This window comes from Heptranchias perlo, chromosome X, assembly GCF_035084215.1.
Source record: "Heptranchias perlo isolate sHepPer1 chromosome X, sHepPer1.hap1, whole genome shotgun sequence".
NCBI lineage: Eukaryota > Metazoa > Chordata > Chondrichthyes > Hexanchiformes > Hexanchidae > Heptranchias > Heptranchias perlo.
The window spans coordinates 2154028-2179613 of NC_090370.1; the positions used below are offsets into that span (position 1 = coordinate 2154028).

Here is a 25586-nt window from a genome sequence, read left to right on the forward strand (position 1 = left end):
TTAGGGTGGTGATGGGGTGCCGATCAAGTGGGCTGCTTTGTCCTGGATGGTGTCGAGCTTCTTGAGTGTTATTGGAGCTGCACTGATCCAGGCAAGTGGAGTGTATTCCATCATACTCCTGACTCGTAGGTGATGGAGAGGCTTTGGGGAGTCAGGAGGTGAGTCACTCACCGCAGAACACCCAGATTGCTCTTGGACATTTTGTGGTGAGTGATTCTCACTCCCGATCACAGTCCATTGAGCCTTGAAGTGGCACATGTGCATGTTGGACATCAAATGACGACAGGATCAGATTCCTCTGTGATGCTTCCCACATTAGAATAGCCAAAAGACACTCACTGTCAAGGCTCAACATAAAGAATGGCTGCTTAGGTGAGGAACTAGAGTGTGGGCACCTGTGGAACCATACCCTCCTGGCACTACTCTAAGTTAGTGTTTTCAGGAGGAAAGAAAACATCTATTTTGTCCATGACTCCCTGTGGCAGGGATGATATTTCTCACCTGAACAAGGTTGACACACATGCACCAGAGGCCCTTTCACTGAAATAGGATGTGTGAAGATACAAAGCCTTAGATGGGATGGAGGAACAGGAAATGACCATACAATGAAAGCATAAACAACACTCACTGAGCAGGTCAGGTGATCCTCCTGCCAACAGCTGGTAGAAGATATGGAAATTCCTCTCCCCTTTCAGACGTTTGACAACACGAGATTTCTCCAGGAGATCTGAAACAACACCCAAACCGTCAGAACTCAAAACGAATCAACATTAAATCCACATTTGCTTTTACTCAGCTTTTATGTCGAGTTTCCACCAGGATAAAAAGTTCAAATTCACAAGAAAATATATGAGAATAAATAGTGCTATATTGCGATACGCTAACTAACAGTAAAGATCACAAGATAGATAGCAATGAGGAAGGCATTCGGCCCATTTTACTTCATCAGTCCAGAAAGACGCAGTGCTCTGGATTACCTTTCCTATACTTTAAAAAAATACTTTAAAACTTTAAAAACCAGCAAAGGATGACTAAAAGAATAATGAAGAGGGAGAAAATATATTATCAGAGTAAACTAGCAAGAAATATAAAAACTGACAGTAAAAGCTTCTACAAGTATATAAAAAGGAAGAGGGCAGCTAAAGTAAACATTGGTCCCTTAGAGGATGAGACTGGGGAAATAATAATGGGAAACAAGGAAATGGCAGAGGAATTGAACAGATATTTTGTATCTGTCTTCACAGTAGAAGACACTAATAATATACCAATAATAGTAGAAAATCAAAGGGCGAAGGGGAGGGAGGAACTAAAAACAATCACTCGAGAAAAAGTACTAGGTAAACTAATGGGTCTAAAGGCTGACAAGTCCCCTGGACCTGATGGCTTGCATCCGAGGGTCTTAAAGGAAGTGGCTACAGAGATAGTGGATGCATTGGTTGTAATCTTCCAGAATTCACTAGATTCTGGCAAGGTCCCAGCGGATTGGAAAACCGCAAATGTAACACCCCTATTCAAGAAGGGAGTGAGACAGAAAACAGGTAACTATAGACCAGTTAGCCTAACATCTGTCAATGGGAAAGTGCTAGAATCCATTATTAAGGAAGTAGTAGCAGGACATTTGGAGACTCAAAATACAATCAAGGAGAGTCAACATGGTTTTATGAAGGGGAAATTGTGTCTGACAAATTTATTAGAGTTCTTTGAGGAAGTAACGGGCAGGGTGGATAAAGGGGAACCAATGGATGCAGTATATTTGGATTTCCAAAAGGCATTCAATAAGGTGCCACATAAAAGATTACTGCAGAAGATAAGAGCTCATGGTGTTGGGGGTAATATACTGGCATGGATAGAGGATTGGCTAACTAACAGAAAACAAAGAGTCGGGATAAAAGGGTCATTTTCAAAATGGCAATCTGTAACTAGTGGGGTGCCGCAGGGATCAGTGCTGGGGCCTCAACTATTTACAATATATATCAATGCCTTGGATGAAGGATCAGAGAGTCTTGTGGCCAAATTTGCTGATGATACAAAGATAGGTGGAAAAGCAAGTTGCGATGAGGACACAAAGTGTCTGCAAAGGGATATTGACAGGTTAAGAGAATGGGCAAAAATTTGGCAGATGGAATATAATGTGGGAAAATGTGAAGTCGTCCACTTTGGGAGGAAAAATAAAAAAGCAAAATATTATTTGAATGAAGAAAAACCACAAAATGCTGCAGTACAGAGGGATCTGGGTGTCCTCGTACATGAAACACAAAAAGTCAACATACAGGTGCAGCAGGTAATCCGGAAGGCAAACGGAATATTGGCCTTTACTTCTAGGGGGATGGAGTATAAAAGCAGGAAAATCATGCTACAACTGTACAGGGTGCTGGTGAGACCACACCTGGAGTACTGCATACAGTTCTGGTGCCCTTATATAAGTAAGGACATACTTGCATTGGAGGCAGTTCAGAGAAGGTTCACTAGGTTGATTCCGGGTATGGAAGGGTTGTCTTATGAGGAAAGATTGAACAGGTTGGGTCTATACTCATTGGAGTTTAGAAGAATGAGAGGAGACCTTATTGAAACATACAAGATTCTGAGGGGACTCGATAGGATAGATGCTGAGAGGATGTTACCCCTCATGGGGGAATCTAAAACTAGGGGGCATAGTCTCAGAATAAGGGGTCACCCGTTTAAGACGGAAATGAGGAGGAATTTCTTCTTCCAGAGGGTCGTGAATCTTTGGAATTCTTTACCCCAAAAAGCTGTGGAGGCTGAGTCATTGAATACATTCAAGGCTGAGTTCGACAAATTTTTGATCAGCGAGGGAGTCAAAGGATATGGGGAAAAGGCGGGAAAGTGGAGTTGAGGTAAAAAATCAGATCAGCCATGATCTCATTGAATGGCGGAGCAGGCTCGAGGGGCCACATGGCCTACTCCTGCTCCTATCTCTTATGGTCTTATGGTTCTCATCTACTGCCTTGTATACTTCTAGGAAGTCCTATCTCAGTTCCCTTCCCTCAAGGCTAAAGAGCTCATGTTTCTCCAGTCTTCCTTCATAGCTCAATCCTCTTAACACTGGGGTCAGCTTTTCATGACCTTCTCTGCACTGCCTTCAGGACTTGAGTATTTTTCTATTCACTGCTAATCCTAGGTCATCCCATAAACATCCTTTAAAGGTTCTTACCTCCTCCCTTACAACTCTCTTGCTGTTATAGTACTGGAATAATTAGTTTTTTGGGAAAATAGATGATGGACACAAGTGAGTGGCTCACTAATGTAAAAATAGTGATGCCATTTCATTTGAGGCAGCTTTAGGAGAGATGGACTCACCCAGTGTGAGTATGAAGCATTCCCAGGTCAGCTGGCAGAAAGTTATTCTGCCCAATTATGTACCTTAACACCAATCTGGGAATGAGAACCTCTACTATATGTGTGTGGGATTTCACTTTTCCACACCAGCCATCCTTGTGGCCTCTTTGAGAGAGTGTACCAATCAGCACTAAACTCTGGGCAATTCTATGTTATAGATTCTCACCTGTTAGGAACTGGATTGAGAGAGCCTATTTACAACCCTTACACTCAGCAGAGAGAGGAAACTTTCACCTTGTTGGTCTGAGCTGCATTTGAACCCAGGTCCCAGTATTGAAAGGATAGTGTTCTACCCAACTTGCCACCCAGTCCCCAGCCTCATTTGCTGCTGTCAGTTCCAGTAGTGACCCACATCCAGTCTGAGCAGTTGGTAGGATGAGACCACCTCTTTAACTGCGTTCAAAGACACAGAGAACAGGGGGTAGATTTTCCTCTTCAGCACCAGGGTGTAAGAGTTTGACGAGGCAATGGATGGAAAGTTGTGAGCAGCTTGTGCCCGATTTTGCAATAAGGGCATCTAGCCCACCAAGAAAGAAAGACTTGCATTTATACAGCCTTTTCACGACCTCAGGATGCCCCAAAGCATTTTACAGCCAATTAAGTATTTTTGAAGTGTAGTCACTGTTGTAATGTAGGAAATGCGGCAGCCAGTTTGCACACAGCAAGATCCCACAAACAGCAATGAAATAAATGACCAGATAATCTGTTTTAGTGATGTTGGTTGAGGGATAAATATTGGCCACAGGATATCAGGGAGAACCCCCCTGCTCTTCGAATAGTGCCATGGGATCTTTTACATCCACCTGAGAGGGCAGACGGGACCTTGGTTTAACGTCTCTTACACCCTGGTGCTGAAAAGGAAAATCTAGCCCCAGGTCTACAGCAGTTTACAAAAGTGATGAGGAAAATCTGTATGTTATTTTTGGACAAGCTGCAGACTCGCTCCTGCAGGCATCGGATCACAGGCTCTAATGGATTTTTTGTAAAACATTAATAAAGCAATTGGCAAACAGGCCAGTGTCCCTGCCAGGAGGCTGGAAATCCTCCTATCCCATTACCACCCACATTTACTCTGTAACCGTAACTGTTTTAAATACCAGTCAGCCTTGTGTTATCTGCTGTCTGCCTTTGTGAGCTTGTGAATCTTTAATGGCAATGAAGAATAGATTAGTGATAGTTTGCTGCCTGCTTCACTCAGGGTTTCTTAAAAGCAAAGTGCTACAGAAACTAGAAGGACAATGATGATTTACTTCAAAGAGGTAAGATCCCCTTATCGCAATGTTAAAACAGGCTGTATTTAAAACCTTCTTCCACCATTTGCTGTGTGCAAATTGGCTGCCGCGTTTCCTACATTACAACAGTGACTACACTACGAAATTCTTTCTTTTTCTTTCTTTCTTTTCTTTCTCCCTATTTATATTACAGCACTATCTCTGCAGGCTGCTCCATAATATAAACGATACAGAATACATGTCTCTGGAGACACAAAACACTACCTCATACCATGGTTTTGGGGGTTCCTGTCTCTGCTGGCCAGCAGCCACCGACAGCAAATGTAAATGGCAATTAGCGGAATGAAGAATATGGAAGTGTTGGATGCAGGGACTCCTATATCAATTTTCACATTGCTGGCCTGCACAGACCTTCCCCTGGCATCAGGGAGGGTCTGTGACCAGAACTGTAAAGTCAAGATCACATAGAAGGGGTGAATTCAAATTTTAGCAACTCTATCATATCACAACCACCGGAAGCAATAGAAATTGAGCATCAGAACATGGCCTCATTAGGTCTTCGAACTACAGGTGGCCCATCAAGAGGAGATAGCATTGAGGAGGAATGTAGGACAAAGAATTGATATGGTCCGTATGTGTGGCAACATCTTAAATGTGTCCATGATGATTTTGTTTGCTCAGTACATTTTTAGCAAAATCATAAACACAGTTAAAAAGAACACATCAGAAATATCGACCACAGGAGAACTTTGTAAACACATTTACGATGGTGTTTCACATTACAACAGTGACTACACTTCAAAAGTACTTCATTGGCTGTAAAGTGCTTTGGGACATCCTGAGGTCATGGAAGGCGTTATATAAAAGCAAGTCTTTCTTTCTTTTTATGGGGACCTAAGCAATTCTTTCCTTACTGTGAAATACCTCCCCCCCCCCACCCCACCTCCATAGAGTGATGTTACGGAAAGATAGGGAAGATTTTTCAGCAAATCCTAGGAATGTGGCAATCTGCATCTGAACCAAACTGAAACTCAAATGTGCTAAGGTTGCCTGCAGGATTCAAATCTGCAATTTCAGGAACTTCAAGATGGAAGATCTTGATAAGCAAACCAAAATCAGCTTGATGTAGAATGATGGTACAGATTCACATAGAGGGACGATGCAGTGATACAATCCAGGTGTCCAGCCTATGTTTATACTTCAGATCCACTACACACCAGACATTTTCCTTGGGAACATGGGGAGAGGGAGTGGGTTGTGGTGGGGGTTATAATTTTGGACATGGATGGGAAATTCCGTATTATCTGGGCAAATACTCTGAAAACCAAATACAGCTTCAGAGTCAGTACATTCCTAATAAGTTCTAATCAGCTATGACTTTAGACTGCTTTAAGGTCTGTTTTCAGCTGTTGGTGTACATTGATTATCCCTCAAAGTCCACCAATAATCATTAACACAACTTGGCTTTGGAGTTGCAGATAACCGAGGATTGTTTCCACCTGCTTTGATCCTGGGTAAAATCTTGGACATAAAACTTGAGTGTTATCATCACATATCACCCTACAGATCTTTATCTCAGTGTAGACTGAGGTGTTGAAGTATTCCATGGAACCAATACCCAATGGTCTCTTTCAGCTTCACCCTTGAGTATTTCAATACTGTTGATAAAGTACATACGCTGTCCAAATTTTCTTCCAATATACAATACATTAGACTTGTCTATATTGAATTTCATATGCCATTGTTCGGCACTCCTACATATCTCATCTAACTTATTTTGTCATGCCTTAGAAACCCTACCGCCCACCCCCCCCCACAGTTGATATCATCTGTGAATATGTAAATTGGAAACAATAGGAGTCCCAACATAAATCCTTGGAGCACCTCACTCAGCACTTGCCCCTCTAAACGAGTATCTGCTGTTTCCTGCCCTTCAGTCAGCTCCTTATCTATTCACAGGTTCTGCCTTGAATTTCTACCCCTTTAACCTTAGGTTCAACCTTTTGTGCAGAACTTTGTCACGAGCTTTTTGGATGTCCAAGGATACCTCGTTATAAGAATTTCCACAGTCCACTTGGGGTGTTAGGTCATGAAAAAAGTCATTGAAGTTGGTTAGGCAGGATCTTTCCCTTCTGAAGCGATTTTGGCTACTGTTGACTAGGTTATTATCAAGACCACCAATTTTTGTTTTCATGGAAAAGTAGATGAAATCATGGAATGCAATTGCTCGCCCAGAATTTGGAATCTGGCACCAGATCACAGACATCTTGCGGGAGCAACAGCAGGAACTTGAGACTTCCGTATAAACTGAGAAGCTTACTGTAAATGTTGACTATATTGCCAGCACTTCCACTGTCTACCATTGCTTCGCATTCTGATCCAAGGCAGAGTGAGAGCAGAATCAGTCGCAGCAACAGAGCGGGGCGAGAATCCAGGAAAGGCAGCAATCCAGGTGGCCTTCACAGTAAGATTCTCAGTTTGTATAGAAGATTTTTGTTCTTGCTCCTGCAAGACTTCCATGATTCGGCCACCAAATTCCAAGTCCCTGTTCTGCTGGCTGCTGACCGAATATTTCTTTGTATTGTCACTGTTTATTGCTGCTGCTGATTATTTGCTGCTACTGACTTCTGTTGTTTGCTGTTGCTAGCTGTTTGCTGTCAGCTGTTTGCTGACCGTTTGCTGCTAGTTGTTTGCTGACCATATGCTGTTGCTGCTAGCTGTTTGCTGACCGTTTGCTGCTGCTGTTTGCTGACCGTTTGCTGCTGCTGTTTGCTGACCGTTTGCTGCTGCTGTTTGCTGACCGTTTGCTGCTGCTGTTTGCTACTGCTGTTTGCTGACTTTTTGCTGTTGCCAGCTGGTTATTGATGCTGCTTGTTCACTAGTGTTTGTTTCCTGTTACTGACTGATTGCTGCCGGCTGACCGTTCCACATCTGTCTTCTCTTTTCTGTTGCTGGCTGTCCCAGGTCTCTGTTCCAGCTCTAGTGCTGTGATCTGGGAAAGCTCCCTAATTGTCACTGACAGACACAAATCTTGTCAGTTCACAATGTCAGCAGTGTACAGGAATTTGAGGGGTATGTACCACAAGCTCGTCCTCCTGACATTTTAATTCTTCAAGTTTACTCTTTCTTGTCAGTACCACATCATCTATCTAATAAGTACAAGTCTGGCAGCTATCATGCCTTGGTAGCAGGACACCTTTCAAAGACATCACACTTGAAACTGTGGCATCTGAGGTGTCACACCATAAAAGATCACACCTCCGATATATCACACACCCATAGGGCAACAAATATTGTGATCTGCTAAGTTACCAATCAAACATGATTGAGTAAATCAAATGAATCAAAGGTAGCAAGAAGTGCTAATAAGGAACAAGTAACCAGAAGAAAAATAAGCAATCGTCCCCTTCAACTTTTTTTTCCAAAACTGCCATTCACAACCTAAAACTGACCAAATTGTTCAAGTAATTTCTTTGCACTGTTTTCAGCCATCATTTTGCTTCTTCACTCAGGTCGGTATATACCGCTAGAAGTAACGGCCCAAGAATCCCAAGGGGGTGTCATCCTGCCAGTTATGCCCAGATTGCACCTGCTGCTGAAGTTCGCAGAGTCAGTGGGAAAGGCCTCCAGGAACAGGCCTCTGGAGGTGCGGGGGCACATCTGCAGCATTCCCCTCCCCCGCTGAAGACACTGGAAATGCTGGAAGAAGCTGGAGAGCCCGGGGCGGGGGTTGGTAGGCACCCAGTCCTCCTCGGAAAGCTGCGCATTGTGGTCTCCTGTGTCAAGAGATCCACCCCCAGGCTTTCACTCAAGGTATCAGCCTCCAAACTTATGCTGGATCCCTTTGAGGCTGAGGAAGTAGGAACTCCCAGCGCAGGGAGTCCCCACACTCGGCCCTGCCCTCCTCCTTTGACTTGTTTGAGGTTGGTGGAGGCATTTGTCTCCAAACAAGACCGCAGGAAATTCCATCGCAAGCCTGGGACCTGGCAGAATTTGTGGCCCTTTCGCTGGACTCCCGCTGGAGTTAGGGCAGGAGTATGCTAGAATGGCCAAGTAATCTCAGGGCCAACATTTATAATATAGCAAACACAAAAAAAATCACACAATTCTGAAAAAAACTCAATAAAAACGTAGCGAGAAATGTCATTATTTAATGTTAGAAAAGTCTGCAAGGTGTTTTCCACATATCGGCCTGACCCTCGGGCTGCAGGTGTTGGGGCTTGAGTTGGATAATTCATCTGGGCCTTGGGTGCTAGAAATTTTGAGCTGCTGTGGGCTAGTTTTGTGTGTGTGAGAGAGAGATGCATCATGATAATTGTAGTTTTCACCCTGCTCCTGTGGAACCTCAATACCCAGAGTGCACCACAACACTCACATCATGTGACAAGAGTAGGTAGAAAATTTACAAACAGCAACTGTGAAAAACCAACAGTGGAAAAATATATCAAAAATATAAAACGATTTAAATTTTTAACATTTTATATAATTTAAACCATTGACTACAAATTCTGAGCTCAAGGTGTTGTTGGATCTTGACGTCTGACAGGCAGTCAGACAACACAGCACCGTGGTGCCAAGGGTGATGGTGGAGAGGTAAAGCTGGGTGCCATCAACGTACATCCAGAAGCTGACTTCATGCTTATGGATAACGTCACTGAGATGCAGCTTGTAAATGAAGACTAGGAGGGGCCAAGGATGAAACTTCAGGGTACACCGAAGGTGACTGTGTGTGGATGGGAGAACAAATCATTGCACAGCAGTTTGGAATGTGGGGAGGGAACGGTACCTGAGGAATGGGAGCAGTTAACTATGTCGGCAACCATTGGGCCAAGGAGAGTCAGTTGAGTGGTAAGGAGCTGGGTCAGGAGAGGATCAGGGGAATAGGTCCTGGGTTTCATTGAGATGAGTCTGATGAAGGGTGGAGGGGAGTGGAGATAATGAGAAACTGGAACTCATTAGGGAGCTTTCCACATCTCATGGAATCTACTTCCTTAACCTTGCAGCTGTCTCTGACATTTGGGCTAAACCATCTCCTTTCCTATCCACTCTATCTTTCCTCAACACTCTGTATCTCCTCTTTTTGGCATGTGGTTGAAAACTCTCTCTTTATGTACTCTTTGACAAGGTGACACAGTGGGGTTGAGGTCTCAAAGCACTAATGTTTCGTGCTATGGAGTGAGAAAAAGCAGACGCTCAGAATTCAGCTTGAGCCATGCTGAGTGGGGAGACGCCTCATTATGGAGGAGGGGGATCAGATAAGACACGTTGCCTGAGCTGTACCTCTTGGCTTCCAGCAGCTCACCCCAAAGGGTCACTAGTGGAGGTCTGAGGACTGTCTGCCCACCTGACCTTTTTGGTAGCAGAAGGCCGAGTCCAGGAGAACTGAAGAATGGGGATAACTCTGCCTCTGATTTCCTTTAGCATTACCAAGGACGGTACTTACAGTTACTGATGACTCCACCCAATGGATCGCCCTTGAAATCAAACTCAATATCCATGTATTTTCCCTGAACAGAGAAACCCAGAAACTCAGTTGATGAGAAATACAAAAGTAGGAAAATACATTAGCTTTATTTATTTATTGATATCCATAAAAATTTCAAAGCAGCCCCATCCCATCCTTGTAAATGCCAGTTATAGAGTTCCTTCTTCATGTAAGACTCTTCCCTTCCCCCACTCCTGACTGCTACAGCTCCTGATCCAGATCAGTTCCCAATTACGGGCATGCTACCATCCAGAGGTGCTGAGCAGAGGACGGATGCCTCCTCTCTGTCTCCACTCCAGGGGCCCACAATCGTAGCCACTGAGCATTGAGGCAGCCTGTTAAATGCATGCTCTGTCATTGTGTTAAATAATTCTTCATTTAAACTTGAGCATATAACCTAGGCTGACACTCCCAGTGCCAGTACTGAGGGATTTCTGCGCTGTCCTTCGGATGAGACGTTAAACTGAGGCCCCGTCTGCCCTTTCAGGTGGGTGTAAAAGATCCCACGGCCACTATTTCGGAGAAGAGCAGCGGAGTTCTCTCTGGTGTCCTGGGGCCAATGTTTATCCCTAAACCAACATCACTAAAAAACAGATTATCTGGTCATTATCACATTACTGTTTGTGGGATCTTGCTGTGCGCAAATTGCCTGCTGCATTTCCTCATTACAACAGTGACTACACTTCAAAAGTACTTCATTGGCTGTGAAACGCTTTGGGGCGCCCTGAAGTCGTCAAAGGCGCTATATAAATGCAAGTTCTTTCTTTTTTCTTTTCTTGTTGTGGGTGAGACTTCCCCCTCTTTTACAGTCTTCTCTCCCCTTCCACTTCCTTGGGTTGCTCTGCTATACCACATACCATTTACTCCTAGCCAAGCAGCCAGGAAACCTGCTCCCAGGCCTGTGCTACTGGGAGAGTGGTGCAAGCAGCCCAGGGTGACTTTCCCTGCAGTCTCCCCCTCCCACCCCCCTCCCACCATCTTTCTGTGGAAGACAGCTCTAGTCTCCATTCACCACCTTCTCACAGCACCGTGGCTCAGATGGTGAATGCAGCAGTGCGAAGGGTCCTAATCTAGAAGTTCCATCCTCCTGCTCTGTTGCTATGGGCTAGGCTCTAACAGGATGTAAATCGCATATGGATAACAAAATATGTGGCTCTCAGGTGCTCTGTGCAATGTGAAGTTTTTTATTTTCCCAACTAATTCTCTTTACATCCAAAATCCACCCCCCGTCACATACACACATCAGGTAATGGCCCACAATAATACGTACAAATCTGGAGGAGTTGTCATTCCGTACAGTCTTGGCATTCCCGAACGCTGTTAAAAGAAAAAGGTGTAACATCAAGTCAGGAGTAGCTCTATGAGAAGTGATCAGCATTAATACTAATACAGACATAAGGTGAATGGTGACACAGCCAGTACCATGGAGTTTGATTCCTCACTGCACTGGGTTCCTGATCTCAGCTCCGCTGCTGTGAGGAGTTACTGTTCGGAGGCCAGGGGCCTGCTACCCAGGTCTCTGTCATGTGCCTTCTCACGGTAGGTTAAAGAGCAGCCCTGGCGGAGGTCTGGGAACAAGTTATCTATCCGCCCTCTCCATCAGCCACAATTGGTGTGGTGCTAGTGAGACCAGAGCAAGGGGACTGTAAAGGTAATGTGTTTTTTTTTAATAATAAAGGGATAGTGCTAGGGCAGGATGGGCACAGGCTCGACTCCCAAACCACTGCATTCCGTTCTGGGATGCATCAAGATGGGAAGTTGCTGAGCAGGTATTCTCTTGTGAGGGAGGGAACATCAGTGGAGAGCAACATCCGGGCAGCCTCTGGCACCTCCTGGCTACCAACTTCAAGGGACATTGGTGGTAGCTTGTATGCTTCCTCTTGGCTACAGACATTAGGTCAGGAAGACAAGAAAAGGGATAAAGATACAAAAGCAAATAAAGTTTAAAAAAAAGAGAGCATGTATTTCACCAAAATCAAAAAAACGACACCCAGGGGCATTACTAAACATCACCACCTGCTTTCCTACTTGGAATCCCATGATGGATTTTTGAAAATTAGGCAGAGGGGTTAGAATAGAAACATAGTTTTGGAGTCCTGTGTATAACTGTGGCAAACACTAAGTGTCACCATTTTAGCTGGACCTGATTTGGGCTTGTGAGGTTTATAGATTCTTTTGGAAAGTACAGAGTCCTTTTAAATAAAGATCAGAGCTCCCCCAGTGTCTTGATGGGTAAATGAACCGCTTCATTTCCACACTGGGCTTTCAGACTGGGTAGGTCCCATGTTCTCAGCGGTGAGAATGTGGAACTCGCTACCACATGGAGTAGTTGAGGCAAATAGCATAGATGCATTTAAGGGGAAGCTGGATAAATACATGAAGGATAAAGGAATAGAAGGATATGCTGATAGGGTGAGATGAAGTAGGGAGGGAGGAGGCTCGTGTGGAGCATAAACACCGGCACGGACCAGTTGGGCCGAATGTAAAATTCAATGTAATTTTATGTACTATGTTCCATCTCTGGTCTATGTTGAGTTATCTGATCTCATCCAGGGAGCAACAATTACCCTCAGTGCCCCCAGGTTAGGGAAAGAGGGGGAAAAATCAGCCAGGATCGCTGCTCCTGATGGCTATCAAGCAACTCTTGCAGGAAAGTACAGAAGTGTGGGTGTCAGATCAAGACAGGACCGGGCTTGGCTATCATGCCCTCCATGGTAGAATATGAAGAATAGGATGTGGGTGAGGTACTGCAGGGCAGCCAGAGCCCATGGAACCTGTACCTCAGCAAGAGTCAGCGTCTTCAGGGGAGAACATGGAAAGAAAACAAAAACAGTGACTGAAGAGCGGTACAAGTGGATACACCATACCTTCCAGGACAGGATTTGACTGCAAAAGCTGCTCTTTGACCTGATTGACCTCTTCTCCTTTGCCACAAACTGCAGCAATATATGACATCACAAGTTTACTGGCCTCTGAGGGGAAAAAAAGAATCACAGACACTATTATTCACACATCTTACCTTAGCATTTCCCCTCTACCTTTTTAGGCTTATGGTTCCACACTTGCCAACACACTATCTTTTTAAGTGGTGACACTGGTTTCCCTATTGCACCCTTTACATTGCAATGCTGTCTCTACCTGAAGGGGTTTTACCAGGACTCCTGGTATCATCCAGTTAAATTGTGGTGGGTGTAAAAGATCCCACGGTACTGTTGGAAGAAGAGCAGGGAGTTCTCCCGATGTCCTGGGGTCAATATTCCTCCCTCAACCAACATCATCAAAACAACAGATTAACTGGTCATTCATCTCATTGCTGATTGTGGGATCTTGCAGTGTGCAAAATGACTGCCATGTTTACTTACATTAACAACAGTAACTGTTAAATAATTAATTCTATGTAAACCACTTTGAGATGTTTCTGAGAGGCATGATAAGGCATTTATAAATTCAAGTCTGTCTTCCTTTAAATCAATACCACAGAGCACTTAAGATCATTCCAATTAACTCTAGTTGGGCACATTTCCATTCTTCTTCCTGAAAGTTTCCTAATTCGTGTTTTATATTCACGCCTGGAGCCATTCAGAATGATTTATCCCAAATATGAGGCAGCTGAGCTTTAAAACACCAAGTTTATACCACAACTCAGTGAAAGACTCTGCTAATGACTGAGGGTTGTACGTGAGCAGCTGGGTTTGTATCTTACTCCTGCCTTCAGTGCTGTGTGTGGAGAAAAAGACTTCCAATTGTGATTCTGTCCCTGAGCTGAAGACTCAAGGCAGTGACAGAACTTTCTAGAAGAACAGCCTGAGAAGGCTGAGGTGGGGACTAGGCAGAGAAACAATTTATCTATTGCCTGATTCGTCGCTAGAGGACAATCCCACAAGCTCTGGGCACCGCCCTCTACCTCATTCTTCATGTGTGAATTCGGATAGTGAGCGTCAGTGGGCTGTTGGGACCTGGAGGGGATCACAGCTGAGCCCAATCCTGTCCTTAACTGATATCCACACCTGCACTTTCCAGCAGAGTCACTGTATGGCGATCCATTCATTTCCCCTCCCAATCCCAGAGGAATAGAGGCCAGTTGTAGCACCTGCACCCCACCCCCCTCACTAACTGAGTTCAGTGAACTCAGCGCAGACCAGGAATTGAACCTTAGACCTTCCCGGTCTGTATGGCTCTGTGTTAAATATACAGTGTTACAGACCCTCCCAGTCCCAGGGTATCCAGATAGTTGAAGTTTGGCTGTATTTAGATGGAGGCATGAGGAAGTCTGGATAAAAAAGAAAAAACTTGCATTTCTATAGTGCCTTTCACGTCCTTGGGATGTCCCAAAGCACTTCACAGCCAATGAAGTACTTTTCAAGTGTAGTAACTTTTGTAATGTAGGAAACGTGGCAGCCAATTTGCGCACAGCAAGATCCCACAAACAGCAATGAGATAATGACCAGATAATTTGTTTTTTTAGTGATGTTGGGTGAAGGATAAATATTGGCCCAGGACACCGGGGAGAACTCCTCTGCTCTTCTTTGAAATAGTGGCCGTGGGATGTTTTACGTCCACCCGACAGGGCAGACGGGGCCACGGTTTAACGTCTCATCCGAAAGACACAAGAACAGACATCCTATCCCTCCACATGCACACTTTACACGAGCAGCTAGGCACTGTGGGGTTTACACTGATTCTTAAATAAGAACGGAACATGCTGGAATTGCATAGTAGGTCAGTTAGGACCTGAAAGAGGATAGGTTACTGTTTCAGCTGAGACCCTTCAGAGTTCACAATGCATTAACCATCCGAGGTGCTGATTGACCTGCTGTGTTCCTAGCACTTTCTGGTGTTATTTCAGATTTGCAGCATTTACAGTTTTTCTTTTTAATGTTACACCAATTCTGAGGCTCCTTTTCACAAGTGTAAAATCAGTACTGCACCTGGCACAACCAGCAGAGCTTTTAATACCAGATTTACACCAAATTTCATGAAGACTGTCAAAATCATCCTTGGTTTATATCAGTATAAAGTCTACATTGTAAACTGAGTTAGAGGTTTTATCTGTTTATTAGCTGTGTACACTACAGTATTAAATACTTCTAGAGTGAAAAAGGTACATCAGTTTTCCTGCTTTAATTGCACAAAAACATCCAAGTGACCTTGACAGCTGTGCATTAAACAGGACTCCTGACTGAATTACACTTATATGGTAATCCAGCAGATGCATTGCTGATAATCACCTCACAACAAGGTAACTGGTCCTGCCTCTTATCTCTTGGTCTAAATTCCAGGTGCAGAGTTTCGATCACACCCACACATTACATCATATCACATCCTTTTATATTATAGGTGGGTCTAGGAAGAGTGCTCACAGAGGGTCACTCTCCTGAATTGAATTTCAAATCGTGCCGCCAGTCTCCCTGTAAACTGCCGGCAAAGGGGAAGCGTGTGCAGAGTGGCTCAGACCTAGTGGCCTGGTTGTACAGCCAGTGAAGTGTGGCCAAACATGTCTCACCTGGCATGTCCTGATGCTATAGATTGGAAGCCCACTGCCTCCCTACTAGAGCTCATGTTCTGCCCACATTCTGCAACTTTGTAAACTTCAGCCCATCTAAAACTCTGCTGCCCCATATCCTAACTCACACCGAGTCCCGTTCACCCATCACCCTCCCTGTACTCGCTGACCTACATTGGCTCCTGGTCTGGCAACGCCTCGATTTTAAAATTCTCATTCTCCTGTTCAAATCCCCTCCATGGCCCTCACTGCCCCCCCGGCCCCCCCAATCTCTGTAACTTCCTCCAGCCCTACGACCCTCCCAGATCTCTGCGCTCCTCCAATTCTGGCCTCTTGCGCATCCCCGATTTCCATCGCTCCACCATTGGCAGCCGTGCCTTCAGCTGCCTGGGCCCTGAGCTCTGAAATTCCATCCCCAAACCTCTCCGCCTCTCTCTCCTCCTTTAAGACTCTCCTTAAAACCTACCTCTTTGACCAAGCTTTTGGTCACCTGTCCTAATATCTCCTTATGTGGCTCGGTGTCAATTTTTGTCTGATTTACACTCCGGTGAAGCACCTTGGGACATTTTTACGATGTTGAAGGTGCTGTATAAATGCAAGTTGTTGTTGTATTACACCCTGCAATACATTAAGCTGACTGTGGATTATACTAATTGGGCAGTGGCCAGTATTGACGACTTTGTCCCAGGTTACTGTACCTGTCTTTCCTGATCCACTCTCCCCAGTGATGAGAACACACTGGTCCTTATCTCTGTCTCGTAGAGACCTGTATGCCTCATCTGCAATGGCATAGCTGTAGGGAAAAGTGAGATAATTAGAACTTTTTTGTTGAATGTATTTCTGCTCCCTTCCCCCACTGCTACCTGTGGCTTAACATTTCCTTCTCAAAGAGAGAGTATCACCTCAAGGAACCCACATAAAAACCAATAGCTTAGAAAAAATTCTTATTAACAGATAATGACCCTCTCACTGCAGTTTATTTCTTTTGTCCCAGTTTTCTCCCCTCTTCTCCTGAAGGCGTTGATTCCTCACAGCAGTACTGCACCATGGCCACCAGCTGCCCTGGGTACCTCGCCCCAAGTGCCCATTCTTCATTTGTGAGCCCAGACAGTGTGTGTCAGCAGACTATTCAACAATGGGGGAGGCATCACAGCCCAGCCTGATTTGGTCCTTACCTGAGCTCCACGATGTACAGTTTACAGTACGGGTCACTGGATAATGATCAGGAATTCTGGTTGATTTCTCCCCCCCCACCTCTCTCCCCGGGGCACTGGGGCCAAGTGCAGCACACCTACTGAGCCCTCCCCCAACAATGCTGCTGAGATCAGGGAACTAAACACAGACTAGGCAACTATCCATGAATGTTAATTCAACTCCTTCACTTTGACAGGCTTAGTAATTCCTTTCAGGCAGCTCCCCCAGTGATGTCAACAGCACTGTTTAGTCAAAATATTCCAAATCATTATCTGAGATACTAGGAAAGCTTTTGATTTTTATTGATGGGAAGGCTCCCTCCATGTTGGGAAGGTGGGATGGAGTGGGCCGCACACTCAAGCCCTGTTGATCCAGCTGTGATCTTTGACAAAGAGCAACATGCATCCTACCTCAGGAAGCACCTCATCCCTGCTTTTCTAGGTAAGATTGGGACCCCGGTGGGTGGGGGGTTGTAGGGAAAGTGGTGCTAGAACCTTGTAGGAAAAAACATAAAATTCAGGAAGATCTAGAGCATTGTACAGAAGAGAAATGCACAGGCTAACGCACACTGGTGCTAACAGTAAATCTGATTACAACTGAAGGAATTGTTCGCTACGGAGGATCAGGAATAGTATCAGGGTGTAACCATTAACCAATATGTTGATCGTACCATCACACGTAGGGCAACAGCTGCCTGGCCAGATAGAATATTGTATTTACAAATAGATCCGGAGAATATAAATCCAATAAAGTGATTTTATTTTTGCCAAGTTTCCACCTTTCATCTCCCTCCTCTCCTGAAGGTGCTAACTCTTGCTGGGGTATAGTTCCATGGGCACTGACCGTCTTCTGGTACTTTACCCAAGTGGCTATTTTTCACGCGTGAACCTAGATGGTGAGTGTTGACCGGCTTCTCAATCATTTGGGCAACACAAGCGAGTCCGAACCTGTCCTCACCTGAAAGCATGAACGTTCCAACAGGGGTCACTGGATTTTCTCCATGTTCGCTCTCTAGACCTCTTCTCACCACACACCTCACCAATGAAACAGCACACACAGCACTCTAATTATTTGGGATTTATGTTTGGCTTCATTCATCATACATTCCCTTTAAGCAACAATTATCTTATAAGAAGTGACTTCAGGCCAAGTCCTGCTCCAGTAGCTCAGTCAAGTTTGGGTAGTTGCCACGTGGGTTGTCATGGGCGCAAACCCATGTCCCAGTGCTCCATTCCCCAGCATGTTCGCATGGGATGTCATAGTACATTACGTATTGGTAGTAATTAATGGTGTAAGATTGTAAATAAACAGACAGCCCAATGGATAGATGCATCACCCAGTGTGGTACCGAGCCATTCGGACCAGGAATGTCCCAGGGTTCAATCCCTGGTGTGTGCTGAGTTAACACACTGTGGGAGAACCGTCACCACACGGACTGCAGCGGTTCAAGAAGGCGGCTCACCACCACCTTCTCAAGGGCAATTAGGGATGGGCAATAAATGCTGGCCTTGCCAGCGACGCCCAAATCCCATGAACGAATAAAAAAAATCTGATCTAAATGGAGGCAATACAAGTTGCCTCAGCCCCTCTGGAGTAGGAAAGGGAGGAGGAAAAAAAATCAGCCATGGTTTCTGTTCCTGACCAGTGACCCCTGCTGCATATATGTCGGCATTGGGTGAGGACAGGATCGGGCTCAGCTGTGATGTCCTCCACAGTCCATTAGTCTGCCGATACTCACTCTAAGCTCACGTGTGAAGAATGGCCACTTGGCCAAGATATCTGAGAGCTGCTGCCACCCATGGAACTACACCCCAGCAAGGAGTCAACGCTCACAGTGGGGGAGAAAATAAAAGGAAAAAAAAGATTGTAAATAAACTGCTCTTTGCCCTAAATGATACACTTGTGGGTTGTTTCAAAGGGTTATCTAAAATCTATTAACCTTATTGCCTGAAATGTTTATAGAGTTAGAAGATGAAAGGAAAGCTTCACTTTCATCTGATGGATCCTTTTTCTACTGGAAATATATTGCACAAAGCCTCTCATTGTTGGTTTGTACTTTTCCCAGAAAAACGGGCAGAATGGTGAAATATCAAAACACCAGGAAAGATCCCAGAATCCATGTAATAGAAGCAGAATTTGACCTATTCAGTCACCATAAACCAGTGGCCCTGATGATAACCATTAGCCACAAATTGTCAGGTGAACGTGGAACTCAGGACTGATGATTTCACAAGATAACCACAGATGAGGAAGGCCATTCAGCCCATCTTAGTTCATCCATCCAGAGAGATCCTAATGCAATGTAGCACCTAATTGTTTCTTGAATGATTCCACGATTGTTACCTTCACAACACTACCTGGGAGTTTATTCCACATGTTGATCACTCTTTGTGTGAAGATGGATTTCCTGATATCCATTCTAAAATTTTACTAGTTTGAACCTGTGTCTCCTTGTTCTACTCTCACAGTTTGATTTAAAGTAATATTCTGGGTTAACTTTTTCTATACCTTTAACAATCTTATATGTGTCTATATGATCACTTCTCAGATGCCCCCTTTCCAGGCTGAAATGCCCAAGTTTCTATAGTCTTTTCTCATAACTCAGACCCCTAACCCTGGGGATTAACCTCATGGCTCAACATTGCTCGAGTTTCTTAGGCACCAGAACTGGATGCAGTATTCAAGGTGCAGCCTCAGCTTCATGCTTAGCTATGGAATGGAATGCTTTTAAACCATCCATTGGCAAAAGGAAGCCATGTTTTTCCCCAGAGTTAAAAGAAGGGCACATGGTAAAACAAAGCCAAATTGGCTAATGGGCCATCTTCAAAGGCAAATTAGACTTAAGCAGAGATATTTTTACAGGTTTAAAGAAAAAGAACTCTCAGGAGAACAGGGATCGGTATCGATCTCAGCTAAAGGCAACAAAAGCTGCTACCAAAGCGGCCAAAAAGACATTGGAGAAGAAGATGGTGGATAACTGTGATAGTAATAGCAAGGTCTTTTTCAGCTATATTAGGAGTCAGAGTGCAGCTGCAAATGATGGACACGGTGAAGGCAGGACTGCGTTCTCCTCTGTGTATAAACGTGACAGTACCTTAAATGATACCATAGCAACACCACACTTTCCTTCCAAAAATGGTACTTATTTCTGTCACAGTACACCAGAGGCAAGTGAAATTAAGGTTTTGTTTGGCATTAACTGAATGTCCATTGAATGGGCATTCACCTAGATCAGAGGTGTAATACCTGCTGCATAGGGCAATCACCTGAATTGCAAATATAGCTACTCCTCTATTGACTGCAGCACTTACATGTGAGGACTCAACTCGTACAGGTTAGAGTTGCGGTACTCGCTGATCTTCTCCTGGTTGTAGATAGGAAGCATTTTGTATGGATTGATTGAAATAACCACACTCCCGATGTAGGTCTGAGAATAAGAGTGAAATGCCAAGAGTCCATCAGCAGCTTATTGATATTATTCTCGATTTTTCCACTCACCTTTTGATACCTGACCAAAAGAGTGTGCGCACAGAATGGTCCCAAGTCTCTGCTAAAGCCACTGTAACCAACCTGCACACTGTCACCCATTATACCTTATGTAATGTGTACATACAGTACACTATTATAATACACTGTCTAACATACTCTGCAACATAATATCTACAGTATCGCCAGGAATTACCTCAGGGCTTCTCCCGATGGACCGCCATAACTTCAGTGGACGGTCGGTGGAAACTCTGTTTATGCATCTATCAGGGGTTTCTCCTGCCGAAGTTAGGGCAGCCAATCAGGAGAATCCTTGAGGAAATTCCAAGCGCACGTGTTGTCACATACTATCCAATATTTCTCCCTCCCTCCACCTCCAAAATGTTCTCCCCTCCCCTCTTCTCTCCCTGCCCTCCCCTCTCCTCTCCACTACACCCCTCCCCTCCCCTCTCCCCACCCTCCCCTCTCCTCTCCCTGCTCTCCCCTCTCCTCTCCTCTCCACCCCTCTCCCCACCCTCCCCTCTCCTCTCCCTGCCCTCCCCTCTCCTCTCCTCCCCTCCCCTCCCCTCTCATTCCCTCTCCTCCCCTCCTATTCCCTCTCTCCCCTCCCCTCCCATTCCCTCTCCTCCCCTCCCATTCCCTCTCCTCCCCGCCCATCCCCTCCCTTTTCCCGTCCCCACACCTCTCCTCTCCTCCCTGGGTGGTGGTTGCCATTTGGGCTCTTTCCCAATTGTCATTCTTTATTCGTAAGTCTAGACAGAGAGGCCTGGAAATTCCTGGGGACCCGGTCTGCCTGCATAAGTTGGTGTGGAGCAGAACCCCTGCCCGGCCTTGTCCAAGGCCGGAGACCCTGTCCCAGATGTGGGGAGGGGAGCACAACAGGACACAGGCTATTCCACTGTATGTGAGGGCAGCATAGCCAAATCTGATCCTGTGCAGTGAGGGTCACTCGATAACGATCAGGAGTGGAAATGGTGGGTGATTTTTTTCCCTTCCCTAACCCAGAGGTACTATGGCCAATTGTAGCCCCTATCACTGCCCTGGCTGTGATCAGCTAAATCAGCACAGACTGGGGATCAAACCTATGGCCTTCCTGGCCAGTATGGTTCAGTATCACATCTGAACAATACATTTATTGACTATATAATATTAGACATCCAGAAACATATGTTCTCATGTAACAGTTACAAACATCACGTGGGTGGCTATTCTCAATGTACTTACATAGATCTCATTTTTATTGTATCGCTTCTTGAGGTTTGAAAGTAGAGACTCGTCTGTGAGGGGGTCTAACAGCACCATGTCACCCACCCCAACCACATTGTCCAGAAAGGATGATTTCTTATCCATGGTTGGTCACTGTGAAGAATGAAACCGACATGAAATTATTTAAACCATTTAGCAGAGTTTTTTTTATTCGTTCATGGGATGTGGGCGTCGCTGGTGAGGCCGGCATTTATTGCCCATCCCTAATTACCCTTGAGAAGGTGGTGGTGAGCCGCCTTCTTGAACCGCTGCAGTCCATGTGGTGAAGGTTCTCCCACAGTGCTGTTAGGAAGGGAGTTCCAGGATTTTGACCCAGTGACGATGAAGGAATGGCGATATATTTCTAAGTCGGGATGGTGTGTGACTTGGAGGGGAATGTGCAGGTGGTGTTGTTCCCATGCGCCTGCTGCTCTTGTCCTTCTAGGTGGTAGAGATCGCGGGTTTGGGAGGTGCTGTTGAAGAAGCCTTGGCAAGTTGCTGCAGCGCATCCTGTGGATGGTACACACTGCAGCCACAGTGCGCCGGTGGTGAAGGGAGTGAATGTTTAGGGTGGTGGAAGGGGTGCCAATCAAGCGGGCTGCTTTGTCCTGGATGGTGTCAAAGCTTCTTGAGTGTTGTTGGAGCTGCACTCATCCAGGCAAGTGGAGAGTATTCCATCATACTCCTGACTTGTGCCTTGTAAATGGTGTATAAAATAATGAAATTGTTTGTACCACGGGCAGCTATCTCCAGATATGAATGTATTCTTTATCCTGTTGGGATGCCCTCACCTTGTAAAGTCCAACTGCTCTCTGTTGCTGGTACTGGCTGTAAATAATGCTTCAGTTCTCCTACATTATCTTTCACTCCCTGCATTAGTGCTGCCAAGTAATGAGAGTCAGTTATTAGAGTGACTGAATGTTTAACTGACACAGCCAAAAAGAACACGTCGAGCAGTGACACCCTGCGCTGGAGGGTGCTCTGTGGTGACACCGTGCGCTGGAGGGTGCTCTGTGGTGACACCGTGCGCTGGAGGGTGCTCTGTGGTGACACCGTGCGCTGGAGGGTGCTCTGTGGTGACACCGTGCGCTAGAGGGTGCTCTGTGGTGACACCGTGCGCTGGAGGGTGCTCTGTGGTGACATCGTGCGCTGGAGGGTGCTCTGTGGTGACACCGTGCGCTGGAGGGTGCTCTGTGGTGACACCGTGCGCTGGAGGGTGCTCTGTGGTGACATCGTGCGCTGGAGGGTGCTCTGTGGTGACACCGTGCGCTGGAGGGTGCTCTGTGGTGACATCGTGCGCTGGAGGGTGCTCTGTGGTGACACCGTGCGCTGGAGGGTGCTCTGTGGTGACATCGTGCGCTGGAGGGTGCTCTGTGGTGACATCGTGCGCTGGAGGGTGCTCTGTGGTGACACCGTGCGCTGGAGGGTGCTCTGTGGTGACCTCCTTCTGTGCTGTAAGATTCTATGATTTATGCCTCCCCAAAGGGAGGAGTCTGGATTTCCGAAAACAGCACAACTGAGGTTGAGAACTCTGTGTGTCAGCAATCACAGGTAACTTAGAGAAGACAGTCTTATCTAGCCAAAAATACATATGAGCCATAAAAATAAAACTTGAAATGACTGTTGACCCATCTAATTAAAAGAGAGACTGTACAGGGTGAAAGTGCAGCTTAAATCAGCTGAAGAATTCTCATTAATGATTATAATTTTATATCAACCGTTTCTTTTAATTAATGTTGTACCTCTTTAGCAACACCCTGTTGCTGTCGGCACACTGTGCACCATTTTTCATCTGTTGTGGATTTAGTTCCTTGTTTGTGCTATTTCTAACATCCCTAGGGTTTTTGCCCTTCTCCCATATTATCTGGTCATTTATCTAGTTTCTGTTTGTGGAATCTTGCTGTGCGCAAAATGACTGCCGCATTTCCTACATTACAACAGTGACTACACTTCAAAAAAGTACTTAATTGGCTCTAAAGCGCTTTGGGGTGTCCTGAGGTCGTGAAAGGCACTGTATAAATGCAGATCCTTCCTTTCTTTAGGCAGCAATCTTTATTTTGGGCAGTCTTTCCAAACCAATGGAGTTTTTTTTCTTGTTGAGGGAGGGATTCCATCTTTTCTCAGGCCATTTCTCTCCTCCTTTCCTGGCTCTCTTATTCCACAGACCGGCTGTCACCAAGAGAGCAGGTATCCCAAAGTCCTGCCAATGCTACTCTAAGATGGTTCACCAGGAGGTGCACGAGAACATCTTTCAGTCGCTCCCTCTGAGGGCACAGGAGCACGGAGAAAGACAATTTCAAGACTATTGCAGCTCGTGACATCTGTCAACACTTTACAACTGGTATGAATGCACTCACCTCCTGCCACTCCCATAATAAAGTCAAACCTCCTTGATAAGCAGAAATGCACTGATAAAAAACACCTCTAAAGCCCATTGGCAATACAGACACAGTTACAAAGTAACCTGTTTATATTGGCGCCCCATCTATTTAATGATTCAGTGCATGGTGAAGTAAAAAGTTAATAAAATGATAAAAGTCTTTCAACATGACTTTGTGCCAAAACTATCATCTTCTCCCCCTTCCCCTTCATTGCTTTACATTAGTTCGTCCCTAAATTCAGTATTGTGATATTACAGCAACATTTTCTTCAAGGTTAGACTACAGTACCAATCAATGTCACTGCTCCATCTTAGGACTGTTAAGATCTGTCCATTGGAAGCTTATTCTGCAAAAATATAGAGGCCCAGTAACTAACTGAGGTGTCTATTGGGAGTCAGAGAGAGAGGTCGTTAGAATAAAGTGCTGATAAACAAATGTATCTCTTAAGGGTTATGTGGGTCTGTGCTCTAACACCTTCCAGCTTTGGCTGTTGTATTAGGTAGAACGTTATTGATCAGAGTACAAGCAGTTCCCACTTACAGCCAGACTCCCATACCATTTAAGTGGCTATAAATGTTGGATTTGCAATTGTTGTGAATATTGGTACTGCAAGGACTGGCCAAGTGACTAAAGTTACATTGCTGCAATAAGGAGACACTTATACCAACCCCTGGGTTAACATCACAAATCAGTTTCCAAACTCCTGCCGGTACAGTACCTTCAGAAGTTTTGTTTGTGCCCTTCCTCCCTGATTTGCCAATATTTAGGTCCACTCTCTCCCCCTTGCCATGCCTCATGCCCTGCCTGGGAGGGCAGATTGACAATTTGCTCTCAGGCTTCATCCAGCTGCTACACTGGAAGTCCTTCTGTACCTCACCCAAGTGGGCACTCTTCATGCATGAGGCAGGTCAGTGCGTTATGCTGGCTATTCATTTATGTCAGGCATCACAGCCAAACCCAATCCTGTCTCCGCCTGGAATTTACACACACACACTTTCCAAGAGTGGGGTGGAGGAGGGAGAGAAAGAGGTCACTGGATAATGATCAGGGCAGGAACACAGGCTGATTTCCTCTCTTTTCTAGACCTGAGCTCAGGGAGGCTGAGGCCAGATGGACCAGGGAACAGAATCTGGGACTTTACAGGTCAGTATGGCTCAGTACCACATAGTGGATTTAGGCATTGCAATTCTGCCACACTCCTATCTTTATTCATTATCAGAACTTTACACTGACTTTGCAAAATTGCTCCTAAATTAAGCGGAGCTAAGATAGTGATTTATCGGATACGTATTAACGTTCTACATGCTTGTCAAAAAATAAATCTACACTGTTGTAGTTCATAATGTGATTTTTATGATGACTGATCTTTGGAGTATTGTACTTATCTAAGCCATAGGGTGATATCGATACTGGTACCCGAAGAAAGTGCTGACAGAATATCAAGCAGACCACCTGTGTACAGTGAGAGCGAAACTTAGCTTGTTCCACCAATACTACTGGAAGCATCCTAACTCCTGAATGACAGATGGTGGTTTTGCTAAAGTTCTGTGTGCATGTATAAGGGAGGTGTGTCGTTGTCCATGCAAATACCTGGCACAGCCAGCACTGGCGTCTGTGTGTACCCCGGGAGTCAGCATTATGGTATCAGTGTCAGTAATAAATATGGCATGATGATCTGGATGCACTTTGTAGTTGTATGTTGG

The 25586-nt window shown here is 45.2% G+C and overlaps 1 protein-coding gene across 1 annotated transcript in view; it reads right to left on the reverse strand.

The window, feature by feature from the left end:
• Positions 1-25586, reverse strand: part of LOC137307118 (unconventional myosin-Ib-like) — a 62913-nt gene that overhangs the window by 32959 nt on the left and 4368 nt on the right. The window contains exons 2-8 of the mRNA XM_067976438.1: positions 21482-21616; positions 20083-20198; positions 16276-16370; positions 12942-13046; positions 11345-11391; positions 10033-10096; positions 629-727 (exon numbers count right to left, since the gene is read on the reverse strand). Coding sequence (XP_067832539.1) covers positions 629-727; positions 10033-10096; positions 11345-11391; positions 12942-13046; positions 16276-16370; positions 20083-20198; positions 21482-21607 — 652 coding nt within the window. The 5' untranslated portion in view covers positions 21608-21616. The remainder of the gene's footprint in view (positions 1-628; positions 728-10032; positions 10097-11344; positions 11392-12941; positions 13047-16275; positions 16371-20082; positions 20199-21481; positions 21617-25586) is intronic.